A 23,977-nucleotide genomic window follows, 5' to 3' on the forward strand; every position below is an offset into this window, starting at 1 on the left:
TTCGTAGCGATCGAGTTCGTAGCAGTCAACGGAGGCGGTTACGTAGGGAGCCTTCATGTGTGCGCACATGAAGGCACCCTACGGTTACGCGTCCCGGCCTCGGCCTTCGGGCGTGTTTAAATCGTATCAGCGTCGACATATCACTGCACGGACACGAACCCCAGACAAGCGGTGGCAGGAAGGCCGCCTGTGTTTGATATTAAAAATCCACGTGCTCCGAATGGTTCGAACGGCTCCGAATCATGCCGAGCTCTCCGATTAATTCTTCGTGCTGCCAAAGACGCCGTCGCCATAGCAACAGCACCGGTAAGTTCTAGTTTTTCCGTACGACAACGTCGCTTTCCTCCTCTCACTTAAGAACGCGTTTGTGAATACCGATTTCTCCTCTTCTTACGATGTTCTTAACTTACGAACTTCTTAGCTAAGTTGTCGTGAACTAAGAAGCTCTTCGTGAATCTGGCCTCTGAGCCTCATTATTTGTCTCTCGATGCGCTTATCGCTGCACTAATTTTTCGAACCTGGTGATGCCGTTCCCGGATAACGCAACGCAACACGCGTCGGCACACTTTTACCTGGCAGGGCGTAGTTGCTCGAAGTAAAATGCCGCGAGCACACCGGCATGGTCTCGGTGTCACTTTTCCCAATCCGAAGGACGCGGACCCACTCCTCACGTCTGTTTACCACGTCTGGGCCCCTCCGACATGTTTCCCAGGCGTTCGGGAATCGGTGAAACGACAAATTATGGTCTTTCCACGTGGCAGCGGTGCATTGGGGCACCGAACTGTGCCGTTTGCACTTGGAGACGGCTGTTTTAGCGAGACGGTCGTCAACATCGCTGGGATCCGCAATAGCAGCTTCCCGGACACCCTCAAATATTTCGTTCTGGCTACCGCCACAAGAGGGCGAGCGGCGAACTGGAGACGCGATCAGACTTCCCTGCTTGTGTAAGGCTTGTATATAAATTCAAGCTTTACCTCGTTTCGCACTAGACTTTTGTAAAACCCTTCGCACAGTACAGTGGTTGTTTTATGTTAGTTTTGGCGAGGATGGCCAATTGTGAAAGAATCATCATCATCACCAAACCGACTGAAACAGTCGGTCGCCATTTTTTCGACAAGTCTTATCGAGCGATGTTTTCTGGACCGGCCAGATCCGAGCAATGCGACGTTTACCATTGTAATCGTTGCCCAATCTCGTTTCGATTGCACATCTGTCCCCTGCTGCAGTTGATGTTGTAATACAAGTGTTCTTTTCGTTTTTGCGTGATTCTTCTCGCCGAGACGCAACTTTTCCACGTGAAAGAGCCTTTAAACTCCTCTAGAAGCGCAGTATTGTTATAACTGAAGTAAACGTTCATTTCGTAGGCATCACAAGACAGCTGGCAGTGCATAATTTTTCTCCGTATATATAGCAAACGGAAGAAGCCCGCAGCTTAGTTAACAATTCCAGTCACGACAAAGTATTATCACAATGAATAAGTTTTTGCTTGTGACTACGTCAGCGATGATGCTACTGGCTTTACTTTTTACCAAAGATAACCAGTTCGGTAAGTAATTTTTGGCTGGGGCCAAATTTCGATGATCTAATCGATAGAAAATATGACGGGGTTGTTAGTAAGTATCCACGCAGGGCAGAATGATAGTAAATTTTATGAAAAGAGACAAGCGAGAAAGTTGTCTGCGTTCTATGTTGTCTGTAAGCAAGATTAGGCAAATATTTTTACGAATGAGAGACGAAGAGGCAGGAAAAAACGGAATTAACTAAATATTTAATGGGGGCGAACTTGTGCCAGAAACAAACAAAAAAAAAGAACAGAAGTCGAAAAAGGAGCAGCGACCGTTAACGGCGGCAGCAGCAAGCGACGCTATGTCGGCGCAACAGCTGGCTATCGCGAGAGAGAATCAGCGAATGAATAGGCACGTCACTCGGCTTTTTATCTACTATAGCCTCGTTTACATGAAAGCGACTTCAGCGCATCGACTCCAATCGTTCTTCGAACGAAGCCGACGCGGTAACGTTTACATGAATACGCACCAAGCCCTACACGAAGGTGGCGCCACGCCGTGTAAAAGCTCGAGTTAATGCAGTTCCGGCACCAGCCGCACCAAGTTTTCCGGTGCATCGCACGTGGAGGCCTTTCGACGCGTTCAGTGAACGTAAAGACCGTGCCCGCTGTCTTCGGTGCTGTGGAAGAAGTTACTAGACGGAAGAAACATGAAAACCCAAGCGTTTAGGGCTCCAGGCCGGGCCGCCGGGTCACTCTGGACCAGAGGCGACGTGTGTGCGCTCGCTTTGAGGACGCCTTCGCGCTTCGTCGCGCGAGACCTCGCCGATTGCGACCGGACCAACCGGACCCTGAGTCCGAAAAGCTCCTGCGCAGCCAGGAACGGCACCGAGGTAGGAGCTGCTCGTTCTGTGCTACCTTGCAGTGCTCTATACAGTGCTCGGAGCTCTCGGTGTCGTTCGTGCTTGCGCCGAAGCCTTTGGGACCCTTCGGACGCGCAAGTCGTACTTCGCAAGGGTTGGACGGGTGCCGCCCTCACAGAGCAGCTCCGCTATATTCCGCTTACTTATGATGGCAATAAAAACTCGTGTTTGTTCTCGGGAAAAAATTGCGGGCGCACATACGGAACCGCTATCCGCGCCGCCGACGAGGTTGGCCGCCGCCATGTTCTCAGCTGTTCACTCGCTCCCGCAGCAAGCGCCTTCCCATAAACCTCCCCGTTCCAAATGCGATGCGACCTCCGTTTACATGGGCTGAATGAATGCGCACTCGCGATCTCGATCCACCTCTGTCTAGCGACTTGAATGCGATGCGCTTTCTTTGCGCATTATGCCGTTTGCATGACCGCATTGAATGCGACAACTGGTTTCGATGCGACTAAGTCGCATTCATGTAAACACGGCTTATGTTCGTCATCTCGATTATTCAACCTAGAATGTTCGGAAAAGAGCTTGGGCGAGACTGACTAGACAAGGTCATTTCGGTCTCCTTATCGTTTACGCTCGGGGTAAGAGTGTACGCGGATCTTCTGTACTCCGTTTCATCTCCGTTTCACCTGGGGTGCCTACATGTTTCCGCCGCTCCGTTGTTTAGGGTGGCGACAAAGTTTGTGATGCCTGTTGCCGACAAACCAGTGTTGCCTACCTCGTTACCATGGCAACCTCCGCTGTTTTAGTCGACCATTTTGTCACACTCGCCGGTCGTGCGCTCGCACTACGCCGCTAATCCTCGTTAGGGCTAGGGAGCGCTCACCACTCTCGTTCTGACGGCGAGATTTCGGCGTGCAATGCCAGTTTGCTGCGTTCCATTTTGTCGTTGGAACTCGCGTTTCGCTAGAAGCAACGCACACTTCCTGCTCGCAACTTCAAAATATGAAACACCCGAATAAAGAGAGTGACAGCCATCACGAGCCGCCATCCCGCTGAGCCTCCGACTCCTTTTATGAACGGAAACGGTAGTGGCCTCACATTGTTGCCGGTGTTTCGGGACGTTTAGCGTTTAGCGATATAAGAAGTGGGAAAAAATGGCGGTGGGAGAGGATCTGGGAAAGGGTAACAAGAAGTTGGCGCCACCCTAAAGTTGAGCGGAAACATGTAGGCACCCTAGTTTCACCTTACGCCCGAGCGCCGGGGATGCTACGAGCCATCGGAGCCAATCCAAGGCCCTGTGAGTGTCACGTGACCTTAGAGAGGGTGCAGAGGGACGCGCGGAAAGCGTATCACGGGCTACGTCCACAGAATGGGATTGGCTAGGATAGCTTGTAGCGTCCGCCGCGTCCGGACGTAAGGTGAAGCGGAGTATACATGAACAGAAAAGCGTATCTTTTCGATCACACACGCGGCATTAGTCCCCCCTTTAAAAGTGCATCGGCCTGATGCAACACGAAATAAAACAAAATAATGGTAAGCTAAAAAAACTCCTCTGGAAAACGAAAAGTTCTACCCAGCATAGAACGGCTTGAATGTAACGATGTGAACCACCTCAGGTAGTGGTCGGCGTCGTGATGCTTGCATTTCGCCGTGCACTACTTCGTATTTGAGCTCCCCGAGGCGACGAAGTATATTGTATGGACTCAAGTACCGTTTCAAAAGTGTTTCCCTGAGGCCATGACGAGACTTATGGCTTCTATGCGCCAGGCATTTGAGGGGTTCATGTAAGTCTTTGGAATGCTCGACTTCTGCACGTTCCAGACAGCTCATGACAATATAATATTAATTGTATCAAGAGGTTTATACCCCTGTTACACGGGCACCCTTAACCGTGGTTAACCCAGATTTAACTGCGGTTACGTGACAGCACAGATGCCGCACTATACCCTCGGACAGCTATTTCAAAAGAAGTGAAAAGAGGGCGTGCACTGCTTCGATGGGTGCTCAAGATGCTCAAGCGCACGTTCGCCCATAGCTCTGACTGCATCGCCGCAGAATGTTGTCGGCAAGTATTGTGCGCTAATTCTGGTTTAGCGTAACTGCAGTTAAGTGTGCCCGTGTAACAGCGGTATTACTCATCTATAAGCGCTTTGTAGAGATTGGTAGTTTCTTGACACCATCGAAACTGAAGCAAATAGCGAAATAGCTGTTCACTGAAAAACACCGTAACTTTCGTACGTCTACCGTTGATGAATGGGTACCAAATATTATCCGCCATTAGCATACAACGATTCGGACTGATATTTCAGCCACTACTTGACACTGCGTTTGTGAAATGGTCTATTGAAACAATATTCGACTTTGCTCGCGATGGGCGTGCTTTAAACTTGAGAGCTACAAGTGCACATCATCTGCCTAGTTTACTAAATATAGGACAGTACAGTGGTTTCCGAAGTAGTTATCGAACAGTTAACGGTGGGCACAGAGGTTTACTAACGAGTTTCCCTGACTCACAAGAATGAGACACCTATCATAATATAAAGATGTAATAGGAAACGCAGTGGAAGCTCACTTTTTTTTTTTTTTTTGACGGCATGGATTTTTTTATCAAGGGTGTCCGGCTGCCGAGTTCGAACTGTTACCACGCGATAATCGTTCGAACGAGTGTTATTCAGACTTGCGCACGCCGAGAACAGAACATCTTAATGATGCTTCATGCGGCGCTAGTTTTCAGTTTATACTTTAGAAAAGTTTTTTATCTTGCAAATTGGTTTCTTTAATGTAAGGCACTAGGCAACAATCTCTACAGAACCAGCCACAAAAGCCGTACACATAAAATATATTGTACTGCCTATGCAAAAAAGACGTCAAACCAGCGCGTTATAGAAACCCTTAAGGTTCGCAAGCCCCATTATTTTTGCGACTTGTAAAATTCGCCAACTTTAGTGGGTACGAATATTTCTGTTGTCTGTGGAGACGAATGCCAGCCTTTAGAATTCGTGAAATTTAATGGTGGCGATTGACCCCGCTGTCCAATTAACAAAAAAATTCGAAACCGCAAGAAAAAAAAAAAAAAAAAAGGTTTTACGTCAGTTTGCCGAATTGCGTTCTTAACGGCAAGCTGCAGATTCTGGGCGGCGCCATAATCGGAATTACTCAAGCTTATGAAATTCGCTTAAAAGCTTTTTGGCTAAGCACTCCGTGCACTCGCCGAGAATGTTAGCGTCTTCTGCCTCCGTTCCCCATCCAGGAAAAGTGAAGGCCTTTATTAGTTATGACTCGTTGTTTGTCACCACGCGAAGGATATGAAAATTCAAAATTGTATTGTTAGCTGAAGAAAGAAAGGTAACAAAGTTTCCATATGTCACCTTGTGTGTTCCGCTGGACGCGCGCTGCGTCATATTCAGAGCGAATGCGAGCAGCTGTGTGGATGCCTTTCAGTCGAGGGAAACTAAGGAGGTATGTGTGAGCCGTGAAATTGTTGTGGACTAATGTGGCTTCGACTCCCAGGTAGCCTCCCATAGGCACAGACGTCCACACGTCGAGATTAATGCGCACGTCATCTGCTCTCAACAAAGACGCTAATATTTTGCGTCGAGGAGCAGATACTTTCAAAGGTAGCAACTTTTCTCGCAGGTCGGCACAAGATGGCAACTTGTGCCCGGAGTTGCGACCAGAATTTGGGCAAATACAATACAATTACCCTCATACTAGGTTTCAAAGGACTCTGTAAAACTCACCGACACAAATTGCTTGAATATCGCTCGAAAACGCGACACGGCTTCATTTCATTGTATAATATTTTGAGTATGGCTTTTCTTGAGTATGGCTTTTCGATGAGCCAATACAGAGCTGCACCCCAGCAATGAAGGCGGAAGTCATCTTTGGCTGGTTCACCTGCCCTTTTTCACCTTTAGCGCACCGATACGCGAATAAAGTTCGATGGTACGCCGACTGCACCGTGTATAGTTTCGTTGCACAACTTGCACCTTGTTTATTTTGTTCGCAACAAAAAGTGTCTTCCACAGTGCCATCACATCTGTCGTTTTCTTGTCTTCTCGTCCGAATTGTGATGTTCGCCTTTGCCCTGATCGAGTGGCGGGTTCAGGCAGCAGACGGTAGGACCGACCGATTTATTATTCCGCCTCGGTGTCTTGTTCGAACTGTGGCGAGAGATCGCCTAGTCGGCGTCGACATTGCTAACTTCACACACAAAAGACAATTTACGGCGTTATACCGCACCGCTTGATTTGACAGTCCTTGTCTGTCCTCAATATCGACGTGAAACTTTCAGCGCCTGAACCTGGGTCCAGGACAAGCAGCACAAATACAGACCTGACAACCAAGACGCGCGGAAGCCCTCAGTAGCAGCTAGCACCCAGCTATTTTTTTGACTGGCCTTCACAGTAACGGTCGCCCCTCGTCTGGCGCGAAACTGTATTTTGTTGCCCCCCTTTCGTCCTTCTCTTCTTGCTCTTTCCTCTGACGCTCGTTTAAAAGCAGCTCTTAGTAGGGTGACCACCTTCCTGCTAGCGAAATGCGGGACACGCTGACTTGGGGGGAGGGGAGAGGGGGAGGGGGCAGAGGGTTGTAAGGGAAGAACGGTATTATATTTCGACTGTGGCAACTGCCAAAAAAAAACAAAAAAACTTAGTGCGCAGTCGACCTTGTGTAATTTTACCATATGATGCTCTTTAACCCAAGACAGGGGCAGAAGGACGAAAATTGTTTTCTCTCCTTCTGTCCCAGTCTCAGGTTAAAAAGTATCAGGAAAAAAATGAAAGCCGTTTACAACTCCCTTTAACGCCGAATCAAAGCGCAGCTCGGGGGTCACGTGGTCACGTGACATGGGGGGGGGGGGGGGGGGGGGTCACGTGCCGAAGGTACCCCAGGTCCTCGAAGGGGGGCTCGCGGTTACGCTGACGCCGACGCCGCTCAAGCCGGAAACGGGCGCCTAAGAGCTCCACTCTAAAAAGTACAAGTCGAGGAAATTTATCAACACTCGTCACGAAATGTGGCTTTGCTAGCGCGTTTAATATTCTGTCTTTTCCGAAAGCATATTATACGGCTGCAAATTGCATTGCGGCAATTAAGCTCAAATAACTTTCACTCCCAGTGATATATTTTAAAGTTTAAAGCGACATATGCTAATAAATGGGTTTAAGTTGAAAACATAAAATCGACTGCAGCAGAACTCAATGCATCAAAAGGATAGAGCAAGCAGTAAATATTTTCCGGCTTTTTGCTTCCTGTCGATTCTTATTGTTGCTCCTACACAAATTAAGAACCATATGTTGTTGTTTTTGATCGTTGTGAGTGGCATTGTCGCCTTGCATAGTCCTCTTCACTAAAAAAAAAAAATAAAAAAAATATTTTCACAACCTTTTTGCATTGACACAGCCCGATTTGAAAATAATTACAATAATTTATTTTTAACATTTGGCGAGCAATTTATTCTTGCAATATTTTGCCACCAAGGGAAGAAAGGCTCAACGGCGCATGCACGTCGGGCCTCCTGCAAGAACGAAGGTCGCTTCCCGCAATGCGTGGATAGAAAATGGCGTATCATTGCGATTCACACGATTATCATGCGACTTCGCGCTTCCCTGTGCCCCGTTGTTCGGCAGCACCATGAGATGCGTAATGAATTTTATGCCTGACGAGGCAACTAAATGCCTCGTCAGGCATTTAGTTGCCTTTTGCGACAGCCCCCTAGACAACTGTCTGATGTGTGCTGTCTGAATAAAACATTGAATTGAATTGAACCGGTAGCCAGGGAGTTTTGCTGGTTCCGAAATTGTTTCTAAAAAGCACGCCTCGCTACAAGACAAAGCTCGATAGGTCCCGAGAAAAGACCCGTGGGACTGAGCCTCCTCGACCTTCGAGGTGGTCGATCACGGAGCGAAGTTCCGTGTCGTCGCGTTGAAGTGCCCTCATATCGGTAGCGGTAACTACGCCAAGAAAACAGGAATCGTCATCGTCGTCGGCGCCGTCAATGGGAGGTTCTACTGGAGCCGTAGACAAACACAGCCCTAGACAAACAGTGCGTCCGGACTTATGCACAATCGTTACGTCGAATTCTTGCAGTAGAAGGCTCCAGCGGGCGAAACGTCCTGACGGATCCTTGAGGTTGGCGAGCCAGCAGAGGGCGTGGTGGTCTGTGACCATGCGGAATGGAATCCCATACAAGTATGGACGGAACTTGGTTATCTCACAGACGACGGCAAGACATTCCTTGTCGTTCATTGAATAATCATGTTCTGCCTTGGACAGCGCCCGGCTTGCGTAAGCGATTACTCTCTCTGCTCCTTCTTGTCGCTGAACGAGTACCGCACCGAGACCGGTGTTGCTGGCGTTCGTGTGAAGTTCTGTCTCCGCCGACTGATCAAAATGCCCGAGTATAGGGGGCGACTGGAGCTTCGCTTGAGTTCGTCGAACGCTTTTTCTCTCTCTTCCCCCAATGGAACTGCACGTCGTCCTTCGTCAGATGCGTCAGCTGTGCAGAAATCTGTGCAAAGTCACGAACGAAACGCCTGTAGTATGCGCACAGCCCAAGGACTCTTCTGACAGCCTTCTTGTCGGATGGTTTCGCGAATTCGGCGACATCAGGTGTCTTTGCAGGATCAGGGTTTACACCCTGAGCACTCACGACATGTCCCCAGAATTTCAGCTCATCATAAGCGAACCGACACTTGGAAGGCTTGAGTGTCAGCCCAGCAGTCTTGATAGCCTGCAGCACGGATCGCAGTCTTCTCATGTGCTCGTCGAATCCACTTGCGAACACCACAACGTCGTCGAGCTAGACGAGACAACTCTAACATTTCAAGCCGGAAAGGACGGTGTCCATAACGCGCTGGAAGGTTGACGGCGGTGTGCGCAGCCCGAACGGCATTTGCTTTAAGTTCATACAGTCCGTCCGGCGTGACGAAGGCCGTCTTCTCACGATCTCGTTCGTCGACCTCAATCTGCCGGTACCCGCTCTTCAAGTCCATCGACGTAAAGTATCGGGCGTTGCGCAGCCGATCCAGGGTGTCGTCAATGCGGGGCAGCGGATAGACGTCCTTTTTTATTACTGCGTTCAGCCGGTGATAGCCCACGCAAGAACCTCAGGGTTCCGTTTTTCTTCTTCACCAGGACTACTGGGGAAGCCCACGGACGTTTTGAGGGCTGGAACGTGTCGTCATCAAGCATTTCCTGAACTTGCTTCTGAATGATCTCCCTTTCTTTCACGGAAACTCGGTATGGTGGCCGATGCACAGGAAGTGCGTTGTCTTCAGTAACTATCCGATGCTTCGCAACCGTTGTCTGATGATGACGTGGCGAAGCACTCCGTGAACTCGGCAAGGAGGTCAGTCAGCTGTCGTCGGTGGGGAAGGGGGAAGGTTGGATCGATGTCGAGCTCTGAAGATGACGCTGTCTCGTGTTGCGACGAAGGGAAGTCTTCAGAGATTCCGGCGATTGCGGCTGTGTCATGGAGCTCCTCGATGTGTCCCACCCACGGTGATACCTTTTGTAAGGTGCTGAGCCTCTTGTCGGAAGTTAGCTACAAGGACAGTGGTGCGTCCATCTTGGAGCTTCGTTACGCCTCTGGACAATACACGGGCTGTGGCTGAGGCCGTCGACGTTGTTTCCTGATCCACGTACGTCATACCAGGTTTCCGCAGTGTCAGCTGGTTGGCTTCCAGGTCGATGACGGCGCCGTATTCGCAGAGAAAGTCCATGCCGAGTATAACGTTTCTTGCACAGTCTCGTAGAACAACAAACTTCACCGTGCATGTCTCACCGTGAATCTCGACGCAAGCAGTGCACCTTCCGACCGGTTTGATGAGGTGCCCACCGGCAGTTCGTATCTGTGGACCATCCCATGGCGTCGTCACTTTCCGAACGCGTTGGGAGAGCCTCTCACTCAGGACGAAGTAGTCTGCTCCAGTGTCGACGAGAGCCGCCGCGTCGTGCCCGTCGATAACGACGTTTAGGTTATTCTTTACCTTGCAGAAGCGTCGTTTTTACGTGTGGTGTCGTTAGACACGACGTTCTTGGAGGCTCTTCGGTCGTCTTCAGCAACGCCACCTCCAGGCGTGGCCGCACTTAGTTTTCCCGACGAAATAGGAGGGGTGGGGGGGGGGGGGGGGGGACAGGCTCGCACGGTACGACCGACGGAAAGGCGATGCGGAACGTCGGATGGAAAACAGGAACCTCGTGGTGCTGTCGGCGCTGGTGACAGAGGGCGACGGAGGTATTCCTCGATGTCCCTTGGTCGTTCTCCAAAGCGAGGTCGACGGTCGTTTGGTGCGAATCCTCGCAGGCCGAGCTGGCGGTAGGGGCACCTTCGGTAAACGTGGTCAGCCTCCCCGCAGTGGAAGCACACCGAGCGTCCGTCATCCGTACGCCACACGTCGGTCTTTCGAAGTGCACGCTGCTCTTGGCGCGGAGCGTACTGCTGCGAAGAGACCTCTCGTAGGGGTACAGCTGAGTACTGCCGGGTGACAGGAGGCTGCGCACGACGAACAACTGCGGGGTAAGTCAAAGCGGGTGGTTCCGGTGCGGCGTCGGCGAGAACGTCTGGCTGGAGCGCTTACTGGACCTCCTCTCGTACAATTTCGGCGATCGAGAGCGAAACTGGACGTTCGGCGACAGGTGCCAACTTCCTTAGTTTTTCACGGACGATGTCCCGGATGGTTTCGCTTAACCCTAGGACAAGGCGGCTGAGGGCGCAGCTGGGCGGCGCGGGTGCAGCGACGTCAGGAGCTCGGTGATAGTGGGCGGCTCGTGCTTGAAGGGCACGTTCGATGTTAGCGGCCTCCGTGATGAAACCCTCGACGGCGGCAGGCGGGCTCTGCACAAGGCCACCGAAGACGTTTTTCTTCACGCCGCGCATCCAGACCAGCAGCTTTTTCTCTTCGGGAGCGTTTGGGTCGGCGCGATTCATCAGGTGGAAAACGTCTTCGACGAAGCTTGTGACTGTCTCGGCCGGCCCTTAGGTTCTCGCTTGCAGGAGTTCTTCGGCACGCTGTCGTCGCTGCTGGTTGGCAAAGGTGCGTCACAGCTAGGCCTGGAATTCTTCCCACGACGAAATCGACGTTTCGTGGTTCTCGAACCAGGTACGTGCCGTGTCTTCCAGAGCAAAGTAGACATTCTGAAGGCACTGCTCCGGTGTCCATCGGTTATGGCGGGCCACTCGTTCGTAATGCTGTAGCCAATCCTCAGCGTCCTCGTGGATCTCCCCGTGGAAAGGCGTCAGAGTCCGGGGTATGACGGGCAGATATACGACGGCAGAAGTGGCCGGGATCTGCAACTGGTTAGCCATCGTCGTCCTCCTAGTTTGCTTGGTCTTGGGCGGCAAGGATCCTAATTCCGAGGGTAGGCCAAGGTTCTGGCGACTTGATCGGATCTCGGTCTGGTCTTCGTTGGGTTCTCGGGGGCGTGGGCTCGGACTTGCACTGCGGGACCTCGGAGGGCAGCGCTGCAGGGACATGCGGTGCCCCGCCCTCCACCAATATGTCACGAATGAAGAGTTAATGAAACAGAGAATAACTGAGGAAACTAAACGTTTAACGGGGCGAACTTGTGCCCAAAACAAAAAGGAAGAAGATAACAACAGAGCGTCGCGGGCGTCGAAGTCGGCGAGATAGCAGGATCGAACGCTGAGTCGAAAACCTGACTCCGGCTTGCCACGCGTAGCCCCTTTCGTACACGCGTGGGCTTCTGGAGCATTCGGCATAGAAAGTTCAGTGCGTAGAAGATTGTACCCACGAATCAACCCAAGACGGTTCTCGAATCTACCACAACATCACTATAAAGCTTCAACAAAAGTGCGTAGCCGCGGCCAGGAGTCGAACCCTGGCCTTCTGCGTGGAAGGCAAGCGCGATAACCGTTAAACCACGGGCGCGCTGCTTTTTTTTTATTGCCAGGAATTTGTCCTTTGCAAAATACAGCTTCAGAAGCACTTGTAAAAAGGTTCCAGCTGACTCGCGACTGACGCTCACTGATTAACATGATCTTAATGTGACCAGTCCGTTTAGGACTGGCAACCAATCAAGCCCATCTCCCAAAACCTTATTCACTTCTCTAATCTGACTAATGCTCTGGGTAAAATAGTGACATACTGGTCGAGCATCTACATCAGCATGCCGTACTGCCATGCGGCTCTTCCAGATACTGTGTAAGCCAATAACCATAAGAAAATCATACGGTACAGAGTCGGTTGGGGCAACAGGCAGAAAACGCATCCTGTGTGCGCTTAAAGGAAGTTCATTTTTTTAGAGTTCGCTGCAGTACTTCCCAGCAGAACACTGCGTCCCAACAATCTAAAAAAGCAGTCTCTATCGACTCGGGCCTTTTGCACAAGATACAGTTCACAGTCCAGGGAACAAATATGCCCTTTCAGTCCAGCCATGTTTCAACCGGAAGTGTTCCGCTGTGAAGTTGAAAGAAAAAGATTTTCATTGTGGCCGGGACCAGCATTTTCTTAACACGACGAAGTACATCCTGTTTTGAAGTCGCGCTGTAAATAGCTCGATACAAAGGGGTTGGAAATGATGTTTCTATTAGATTTCTTGTAAGTCGCTTTCGAGAGACACTACTCAGATATGCCAAAGAGAAACGCGCGGTTAAAAATTTGTATGCACCGACAACTTCCTTCAAATAAGCACTCAGTAATCCCGTAGCACCGTCACTGGATGAAACGATGAAATTGGGTAAAACACCCGACAATTGAACCTTATGAACAGTACGCAGAAAGGGATCTTCTTGATTTCGCAGGAAAAGAAAACGGTTAACAACTTGGCGTATGAAAAGGTGTGATAAAGAAAGACCGCCATGCCGTACGCGCCGAAACAAATTAATTCGGCTGACGCCCTCCCAGCTGGACGCCCACACATATACAGCGAACACACGATGCAGCTTCTGAATGTGAAATCGAGAACAATGCAAGACCTGTAGAAAATATCACAGCTTAGCGACAAAAAAATGAATTACACACTGTAGTCTCGCGAAAATAGACAAATGGCGGCCTGCACTGGGGGCCGCTTTCTCGCGCAGCTTATCTGTATCTTCACTCCACAGACCTGCGCTGTCACGATAGTATTCCAATGGTACGCCAAAATAACGGGTGGGAAGGGTTGTCCAGGCAATGTGAGCGAGAAAGTTTGGCTTCGATGCCCATCGGCCGTGCCAAAAACCCGAACATTTCGACCAGTTTACGGAACATCCGGTCCGAGAACAAAATGTTTTTGTGATTTCGATGGCTTTTTTAATACTCTCGCTATCTGTGCAAAAAATAGCATTGTCGTCCGCATAAGCCAAAATCCGAACCTCGCGCGCATTCAAGGTAAAATTGCGAACATGCTCACTCTAAACGATACTCAAGCAGTATGGTTCAATATACAATGCAAACACTAATCGCGAGAGCGGACAGCCTGGTCCAACTGAAGATTTTACAGGAACTCGTTTACTGACTCCCTTATTTACAATAAGACTCGTTGTACAATTTTAACATGCCATTTGCTCACCTTCAAAAATAACAGATCCTATTACGATATGCTTCAAAATTTTGCCTAAAACGTCATGAGACACCCGGTCGAAGGCCTTTTCCAAGTCAACTTGTAATATGGCGACTTTGCGCAGCTCACCGTCACAACACTCGAAGATACTGCGCGCAACATAAATGTTGGTCCAAATAGTCCGACCCTGTATGCCGCATGTCTGATGAGGGAGGCCCAACAACACTCGTTATCACACGCTGCAAACGGCGAGCGAGGACTTTCGTAAATATTTTATAGTCAACATTAGTAAGGCTTACTGTACGGTAGGAGTTAACACTGCGAAGCTTAACGGGGTCGTCACATTTTGGGATTAACACTGTGTGTGCGCGTGAAAAAGAGGGGGGGGGGGGGAGAACTTTTCTTCCATATGCCTTGGTGAAAACTTCGAGTAACACGGATGAAATTTCTTGTCTAAATGTTTTGTAAAAACCAGCAATTAAGCCATCTGGGCCAGACGATTTTCCTGGTTTTAAATCATCTATCACTTTTGTTACCTCCGACAAGCTGATTGGTTCCTCTAAAAAGTCCTTATCGTTTCTGTCAACCTTCAGCAGTAGAGGCAGAAAGCCGTCTTTAAATCCTGACAGTGGTGGGGTGCTACAACTAATCAACTTTTTATAGTGTTGAACAAACGCCTCTTCGACATGAGTTTTATCGCTAGACAAAACCCCCAGGTGTTATATTTCAACTACATCATTAGCTCGCGCGTATTTCTTTTCCGCCGCCACCATTCTTTTTGTCGGCTGCTCTTCCACAAAGAAACGCTCTGAACGAGCCCGCATTGCCGCCCCCTGTATCCGTCGCGATCGAGACGTTCGAGTTTGACTTTCAAGTGGTTAATATCCTCAATGAAAACGCCAGGTGCTCGGCATTCTTCCTGTAGCATCTTGTCTAAGTATTTTCGGTGCTCCGATTCTAGTTGGGTTCTGATTGGAGCGACGAGTAATAAACAGTAGTTATAATGTCGATTTAGCTACTTGCATATATATCACACTAAAAAATATAGACGCTCTCTTTTGAATACTTTGAGATTGAGAGTGATTCAAAAACGCCACACACGACAATCGTCAAAACCTCTTCGTTCTTTGCCGCTTCTTTGAGATTTTTTTCTCAGAAACTAAACATGTCAGAACATTAAAATAAAAAGGATTGCTATTCTTGGAACATGCGCCACGAAATATAAAAATTTGAAGCAAAATAAAAATACGACTGACACTCGTTGCCTGAATCCAAATGAAACCGCATATATATATATATATATATATATATATATATATATATATATATATATATATAAACACAGGGTGTTTCACGAAAGGTGGAGAAATTCGATGTTGCGAAAACATCGCATCGCACCAAAAAGGTTTGTATCGTTTTGGTCCTAGGTCATGGGCCTATTTAGGAAAATTATTGAAGTTCGGGATAATTAAAGTGGTAAATATCTTATAATATTGAGTTTCAGGGCATAGTTTTATTTGGAAACTTGCTGAGCACCATCGAAAAGCACTAAATGAAAAAAAAATTGGAGTGCGATAGAAGGCACGCGCTGCATTTCACAGATTTCTGAAAAACAGCACAACTTAGACGGGTTTTTAAGTTTCGGTTTGCAATCAGAGCGCAGCTCGGTCTCGACGCCACCGCGCCCCGTGGAAAAATAGTGCAACCAGCCTCTGCGGCGCTGTTCTCGCGCAACGCAGCAGAGGCAGGTTGCATTATTTCTCCACGGGGCGCTGTGCCGTCGGTGCCGAGAAGTAGAAAGGCTCTAGTTATGGTGGGCGCAACTTAATTCCTGGAGAGCGTTTGAAATTTAATGGCGGCGTCTGAGGGGGAGAGGAGTGAAAAGGATATGCCCCAATGTTGCCTGCCGAAAGCAGACGCCCGCTCTGTGTCCAGAGTTCACAAGAAGTCAACACGTTTTCAAATAAAAAAGTCAAACATCATTTTTGTAGGGGGTATGACCCTTGTTGCTGTTTTTTTTTTTTTCTTTATTTGTTTTGCGGATATTTTCCGCCTGGGGGCAGAGATAAAGGCACAAGTACCTGACGGAGCCTCTACCCCCCAACAGTTCAGCCGTGGCAAAGAAGATAAGGGTGTCACATGCAACAACACTGCAACTAAGCAAAGAATACACATGCACTCTGGAAGCCGCAATCACAGGATCGCACAAGCCAGGCAAAGCGCACCATCAATGACAACAAAACAAGGCAACAAAGCAGAGTGAAGATTAGAATATACGCAGGCAATCAGTTGAAATAGTAAAACCGCTTGCGTGACTCCTCACATTATGAACATATTAACGTTGGACATGAGCAAAGTAATGCATGCTGTACGCAGAGAAAAACGACAAAATAAAATAAAACAACAACAAAGAAATGTACACTCAGGTAGGTCACTAATATAAAACTTTGACCAAAAAAAAATAGTGGTCTAAATTCATGCACATAGAGATCACGAATAAGATGAGTTCAGAAACTAGAAATGGAAAAAGAAAACTTCACAATGAAAATGTAATAGCACCACCAACCAGAAGCGTTCTGCATTTACTTTTGAATTTATAGAAAGTTGTGTTATAGTCTATGTTCCATTCTGTATTGTTAAGAATTTCAATTATTTGAAAAGTTAAAGTTTTTCGGCCGTAATTTGTTCTTATGGTGGGCATTTTTATCTTTGGATCTCGAAGCGTATATGCGCTCACGCTGTTTGTTGGGGTGGTGTGCAGTTCGTTTTTGTGTATCCATTGTAACAGTTTAAAGTAGTAAACCTGGTCAGCCTTGAGCGTATTGTATTTTACAAAAAGTGACTGTGCGCTTAAGTTTTTTTTATCACCCCTATAGTTTTCACATATACGTAGTATTCTCTTTTGTAATATAACTATTTTGTTGTAGTTCCTAGCTGTTGTTGTTCCCCAGATCAATATACCATAACTAATTTTAGAGTAAAATAAGGAATAGTACAACATTTGTTTTAACCAGGTAGGTACTAAGTTTTGAATTTTATATAAGCAACATTATACACCTAAATTTTATATTTTAGGTGTTTAATGGTGCTTATATTGCACCATTAAACACCTAAACACCGCCACTTCCATCACTTGATTATGAGTTTCTAAATACAATCCCATTTATTTCGGTTCGCGCAAAGAAGCATCTAACGAACTGTTCAATACAATTTCTCGCAGCATGCCAAGGCACTGGAATCGCCAAGCCTTACCTTCAGGAAGATGTTGAGGTAGTGAACATGGACGACATTGTAAACCTTGGATACAAAGCCCTGTACAGTCGAAATCCAGGAGCGGCAGGCTACTACCGGAGCGGAGCAGACCAAGAAGTGACGCTGGCCGAAAACTTGAAAGCCTTCAGAAAGTAAGGAAGGTACCAAACAGGCGCCACAAATGAAAATTTTCCCAGCAAGCCTCTGTGCCTGCGTAAACCTTTTGCCCGGCCCTTTTTCGTGTTGTCACCATTCTTGGGGGGTACCGTTCCGCACAACCAACATTGTCGCCTTAGCGCGTATTTCGTCTTTTTCGACGATTCTTTTTGAGCGTCGGTGGTACGGTGCATAAAGAACAATGAAACCGGATACATCGGAACGATGCCGACATGTTCTGACGGGCAGAGGCTTGCTTGGCTGCCCTTCATTTGTAGTTCGCAGACAAACTCCTAGACGGCCCTCGTCACTCGAGAGAGGTATATTATAATTTACTCTTAGGTATAAAAAAAGAGAAAAAAAAGAGGCGTCCCCGGAAGCCTCAAAACTCATTGAGAAAGGACGAAGCAAAATGTTAAGGAAAGTGCTGAGAAGGGTGGCGCGCGAAACGTGTGCGCATCGAAACGTTTTGGCATTATGTCTTACTTGAGAAAAAAATAAGTTTCTATAATAGCCTTGGATGAGTAGAACTCTTTTTTATCAGTCTTTTTCCTATGAAATGAGACAGTTTGCTTCCTGGGATTAAAGACAGTCTTTATCCTGTGATCCAGAACATGGAAATCTCGGAGGCAGGCGTTTCTAATATGGCAATTACATTTTAAAACTGCTCCCACTTAAAAAAAAAAGATAGAAAAAAAAAGGCGAAAGTTGTCCCTTTGCCTTTAAAGGGGACAATGATGTGTTCGGGGGGACAGCACTTGTAAAGAGCAAAGTTAAAAAAGAAAAAATAACAGCAACATCTAGCGCGACACCAACTTTTTTTTTAATTATTACGTTACAAAAGTTTACTACGAAGTAAACTCGATTATCCATGCCTAGTCCCGCATCCTGGTGCAGAAATTTCTATATTATATATTAAGCCGTTGAAAACTGGTCAGCACGGCGTACTTAACGTACGATGATAGCTATGTCAATCAAATGACAATGTCACGTCAATGACATGTAATCTCTCATTTCATCTATCCGGGGTATGATCTCTTGTCTATCTACTTCATAAAATGTATTACAGTAATTCCAATCTAAATTCTCAACTAATTAATGACCCCATCATCATCTTCACACCTGACTATAACTGCAAAGTTCGCATACCCTCATGTAGCACTTCCTCTTTCTGCAGTTTCTTCATCTCCAAAATCATTTGTGATTTAATCCACCCTCCCCCTTCGAAGTATAGCAAGTCAGGGATTTTAATTCACTAGATAATTATTCTTGTGTTGAGCCTGCGTTACAACTTTTATGTTCGTATTCCCAAATCTGTGGACTCTCTGTAATGCTTCAACCTTAAAAGTATGACTAAATTAATATATATATATATATATATATATATATTTTTTTTTTTTTATGTGTCTATTTGTTATCGCACTATATTTGTTCACTGAAGAGGGACCGCGCGGTCCTCTTTTGAGTTTCTGTGGTCCTTCGTATATACATACATATATATATATGTATGTATATATACGAAGGACCACAGAAACTCAAAAGAGGACCGCGCGGTCCCTCTTCAGTGAACAAATATAGTGCGGTAAGAAATAGACACGTTTTGACACCTATCTCTGGGAAATATAGCTATGAGCAATCTAACGAAATGAAAGCGTATGCACTCGTTAAGATATGTCAGTGTACGTATTTCGCGGCATAGGCGATAAAGGAACAATATAAAGTAAGCAAAGACGCGTATAAGAAAGTATTGTACAGCCTGTGCTTCGAATTAAGTGGGCCAAGGCGGTGTCTGTCCTGATGCTTTGCACCAAATTACAAAAGGGGGAAAAAAAAAAAAAACGGTCTCAAACGAAGTGCGGCCCATAGTATGCACGGGAATGGGATGCTCGTTACTTGACCTTTTTCCTATAACCAATGTGTTATATACAAGTTGTTAATAGCCGCCTCGGTGGCTCCGAGGCAAAGCGCCGGCCTACGGATCTCCAGGTGACGGGCTCGAATCCCGGCTCGAGGCGCCCGCATGCACACAAAAAGATCCCCAGGTGATCAAAATTAATCCTCAGTTCTCCGCAGGGGCGTGCAAGATGACCTTCGTTGGTTTGGCGCGTAAATACCCCTAAATATTACATTTTATAAACTTGATAAATCTTTAATATGGAGCAGCGTTTCCACACTCGCGTAATGTGCGATTGATCGCGGCTTGCATCTGATCTCAATGCGCACAGGGTTGCCTTCCGATGTTTTGGCGGCTGGTTCATCCCATAAACCTCGCCAGTTTTCTCTTTACACCGGGACGGTTTTATTGCATTGCTAGCTTGACTGATACCGGGCTGCCAACCCGATAGCAGGTTGTTCAATACTGACGGAAACAAGGTCGAAACACATCTTTCATACGTGCATTTCAACGAAAGTGACGATGGCATTTGTGAATCTGTACCGACCTTTCTATATCCAGTCCTTCCCAACACCTCCAAGGTCGTAAGGCTAAAAGACTGAAGTTTTGACGTCACCTATTGGAGGCCAGCCCGTGGCGCAGATTAAACACAAATGCTGAGTCAGCGTTCGGCCGTGACTCGCGTTCAGTCAGCGAGAACAGAAGTCCCAGCCGAAGGCTGCCGCAGCACTTCCGCCCAATATATGCCCCGCGTTGGCCTTCTTTGCCCTCTGAAAACAAGCGTTGCCATTCCACCCCTTGTCGCATATATGACACCCCAACACTTCAGTTCGACGTACAGCGCGCTGACGTCAAACTGATGGGCTCCACTTTTACGAGAGGCTTTATGACGGTGGAATATAGCATATTAATCAGATAAGGTACGTATCAGAGGCTACGGAGAAAAATCCCACCGGAGGTTTTGCAGTAACACTAGGAATACCCCGGTCACTTCGTTTGCAGTCAGTCAGACGTATACATTAGCTATTTTAATAAGTTGTACAACTCGGCTATCAAGTCGCTCCTAAAAGTTGGTACTGTCGGTTCAAGGTCAGTGCGCTGTACGTCGAACTAAAGTTTTGGGGTGTATTATATGGGACAAGGGGTGTAAGAATTCACCTTTTTTCTTTCTGCGTGCAGGCGATGCCGAAAATTCAGCAGTCAGGCTTTTTCGCCACCTTCTGGAAACTAAAGCCTGCGCGTTTCTTGTTATGGCGTCAGCTACGTCGAAGCACCTAGGCCATGCTTCGAGAGTCAGCAGAGAGTCTCTACCACCGAGCAACAGTGACAATGATGAAAATGCTCGCTAAATCAACCAAGCACGCAACATCCTTTCTTTTTTTTTTTTTTTTTTTTTTACAGCGATTGGTTACATCGCAGGTTTCGCTCCGTCAACCGCGCTTGATATCGACGCGGGCCATTTTCGGCACTCCGCCAAAATATTCCACTTTTGCGTCATGCCGCTGGAAACGACTCTGACGTCCCGCCGTGCATCACGTCACGCATTACCTGGCGTGAGCTGACGCCATGGCGTGACATTGTCATATCATGTCACGTTGTTTAGTGCCTCTTGCAACGCCGATCTTTCTTTCTAGGGAGCTGTTGGACGCTACCTTCCAGCAGAGCTTCTCCGCCGATGCCTTTTTCGATCCCGACAGGCACAAGTACACTCGAGCGTGGTGGCAAGTTTACGTGGTCGGAGAGTACACGCACTGAAGCTGACGTGGCTGCCGTAGTTTTCTGATCCTCGGGACAGCGTCGTAGAACGACGAACTTTACCCGACACGTCTCGCCGTGAATCTTTACGCGAGCAGTGCATCTTCCTACTGGTGTGATAAGATATACCCTGGCGGTTCGTATCTGTGGGCCATCCCACGGCGTCGTCACTTTCCGAAAACATTCGGACAGCCTCCCCTTCAGGATGGAGTAGTCTGCTCCGGTATCGACGAGAGCCGAACCGTTGTGGCTGTCGATAACGACGTTTAGGATATTCTTTATCGTTGCAGGAGCGTCGTTTTTGGTCGCGTAGAACACTCTAACCTCGAACCTCGAATCAGCCAACACGGTTCTCGAATTCACCAGAACATAACATTACAGAGTCAACAACAATGCGTACCCACACCAGGAATCGAACCTCGGCTTTTTGCGTGCAAGGTAAGCGCAATAACCGTTAGGCCACGAGCACGCTGTCTGCTTGGTCAGCTGCGCGCTCGGCAATATAGCACGCTAAAGGTCTACATACGCACACAAGATTAAGGGTCTGGTGTTTTGACGTAATCGGGAGGTGGTGTTGGTCAAGCCGAACTAGCCCGGTCGCTTTTCAGCGCGCTGGACTAGCTACCGTGACGTCATGGAGGGGGCACGCAGCGCTCACTTTATACGCCTAGTAAAAATAGCATCCTAGCTTATTGCAACAATAGAAGTAAACGTTGTTTTTCGCAAGCACAACAATTGCCTCTCCTCTCCCCTTTCCTCTCTCCCTCCGCCAGGTGTGCGTCTCGTGAAGCCACGCCAGCGCTCACTTTATACGTCTACAAAAAAGCCTGTCTTAGCACATTGCAACATAGAGGTAAACATTGCTTTCCGCAAGCACAACAGCTGCCTCTGCATCAGCCAACACATGTGAATACTTATGCTCGGGAGAAGAGCGTGTTGGTATAAGTCATGGATAAAGAAAGAATAAAACAATTAAAACAGAGACAACACAACCACATCTTTCAACTAGCAACAGACGAGTAAACTTTCAAAAGCGAGCAGCCGACTATACCCAGTAGGAGTAGGGGAGAGAAGGGGGAGAGAAGGAAAGATAAGAAACGCGAAGTGCAAGTCAGGGTGGTAGGGTTATCTTGGATTTTAAAAATTCAACCTCAGTTTTCGTCAGCAGGAGGGAAGGGTTTGACACGTTGTTTTTTGCTGTGGTCATAACGAATGATTCTATGATTTCTCTGCCGAATCTGCTGTCATGCCCCCCCCAGGATTTTTGTGTCATCAAAGAGGGGATGACAACGCAAACACGAACGTGCATGTATGACTATGGGATGATAAGAATCTGGACAGGCCTTAGAAACTTTGTTGTGATGTTCGCGGAGTCTGTGATTGGTGCATCTGCCGGTCTGTCCTATGTATTGATGGCCGCAGCTCAAGGGGATGGAGTAAACTTTCTTCTCTTCGCATGGAACGAATTTCTTTTCGTGTTTGACAGTGCAGCCTATCGGAATCCGGTCGTTGTTCATTTGTTGACAGAGTTGTTTAAGACGCATGCGGCACGAGAAGACAACATTCGTGTCGAACTTTGAGGCGATGGATTTTATCCGGTGGGCTGAATTGTGTACGTAAGGAATGACGGCGAATCGGGCTTTCTTTTTTGTGGCTGGTGACTGGCGATCAGGCCCGCGAATCATCCTTTCCATTACAGATTGGAGAAGGTCGACGGGAAACCCTGCCCCGACGAGCCTCATGTGCTGCAATTCGAAGCTGTCTTCTGAAAGATGACAGCAAGACTTCGTAAAGGATGAAGAAAACAACGATTTGATGATACCGTGTTTTACTGACTTCGAATGGGCGCTAGAAAACGGTAGGACAGGTTTGGCAGACCTTTGTTGAAAGGCCCAGCAGAGTCCAGTGGCACTGACATGAAGCCGCAAATCTAGGTACTGAAGACCTTTATTCGATGGTTTTTCCTTCGTGAATGTAAGGCCTGACGAACAACCGGAAAAAACTGCTGTAATGCTATCTGAAGAAGTCCGAGCAGGATGAATGATTAGGTAATCGTCTACATATCTGAAAACATGGCAGCCAGGCGCGGAGATGTCCAGTTGTGCTTTTATAGCTCTGTCAACGAATAAAAGGAAGAATTCGCTGAGAACAGGGGCGAGACATGAACCGATGCAAACTCCCTTTTTTTTTTTCGCGGTAGATCGCTCTCTCATGTTCGACTAAGGTGGACTGGAGGTATAGATGAATCAGGTCCACGAATCCAGGAACGGAGACACCGGAGGAATTCTGAAAATCCACAGCTCCGTGCTCAAAAATGGTGTCGGAGATTGAGGCAAGCAAAGCGGTAGGATCTAGATTGAAATACTGTACATGTCTTCTATGTCAAGTGAAAAAATAGAGTGGGGCAAGGAGAAGAAATGTTGGGAACTGATGACAGAGATGAGTTCTATTGAGTTGGACACTCTAATGGGTTGAGGGAAGTGGATGCAGGACAGATGCTTTTGTAGAAAGAGCCCGAGCTGCTTCTGCCAACAACCCTTTTCCGACACAATACTTCGGAGGGGACTCCAGTCTTATGTGTTTTTGCAGTGAAGAAAACTGAAAGGTACTGCTTCGCTGAACTACTAATGGCGGTTTTTAGGGACGACAGGTTCAAAGACGAGCAGAATTGTTTAGCTCTTGACCTGAGGGTCCCAGACGGTCGCGATTTCAGTTTGAGAAAATTCTTTGAAAGGGCGGCGTTCACCTTATCTCCAAAATCTCCCTCCTCTAACACAACAAACACACCCGTCTTATCGGATTCTAACAGCTTTAGGTGTTCTTGACGAAGCTTTTCAACAGCGGCGAGTAGAGAGATCTTGCCTGGCTTGGGAGGTGGGTGGAAGCACACGGCGCGGAAGGCGGAGCCGAGAAAATCTTGCCTCTGTGGTTCTGGGATGGCGGCGGCGACTTGATGTACTGAGGCGAGTTGATCAACCTTCTTAGTAGGAAGGTCTGGGGCGAACTTGGGGCCTTTGGAGAGAAATTCCATGGTGTCGGACGAGA

The 23,977-nt window shown here is 47.7% G+C and overlaps 1 protein-coding gene across 1 annotated transcript in view; it reads left to right on the forward strand.

The window, feature by feature from the left end:
* Positions 1–1,470: 1,470 nt before the first annotated feature.
* LOC120835985 (peroxisomal (S)-2-hydroxy-acid oxidase GLO3-like) overlaps positions 1,471–23,977 on the forward strand; it is a 72,639-nt gene continuing 50,132 nt past the window's right edge. The window contains exons 1-2 of the mRNA XM_040206325.1: positions 1,471–1,546; positions 17,096–17,279. Coding sequence (XP_040062259.1) covers positions 1,471–1,546; positions 17,096–17,279 — 260 coding nt within the window. The remainder of the gene's footprint in view (positions 1,547–17,095; positions 17,280–23,977) is intronic.

The sequence above is a fragment of the Ixodes scapularis genome, unplaced genomic scaffold (genome assembly GCF_016920785.2).
Source record: "Ixodes scapularis isolate PalLabHiFi unplaced genomic scaffold, ASM1692078v2 PGA_scaffold2__306_contigs__length_199485367, whole genome shotgun sequence".
In the NCBI taxonomy this organism is placed as follows: domain Eukaryota; kingdom Metazoa; phylum Arthropoda; class Arachnida; order Ixodida; family Ixodidae; genus Ixodes; species Ixodes scapularis.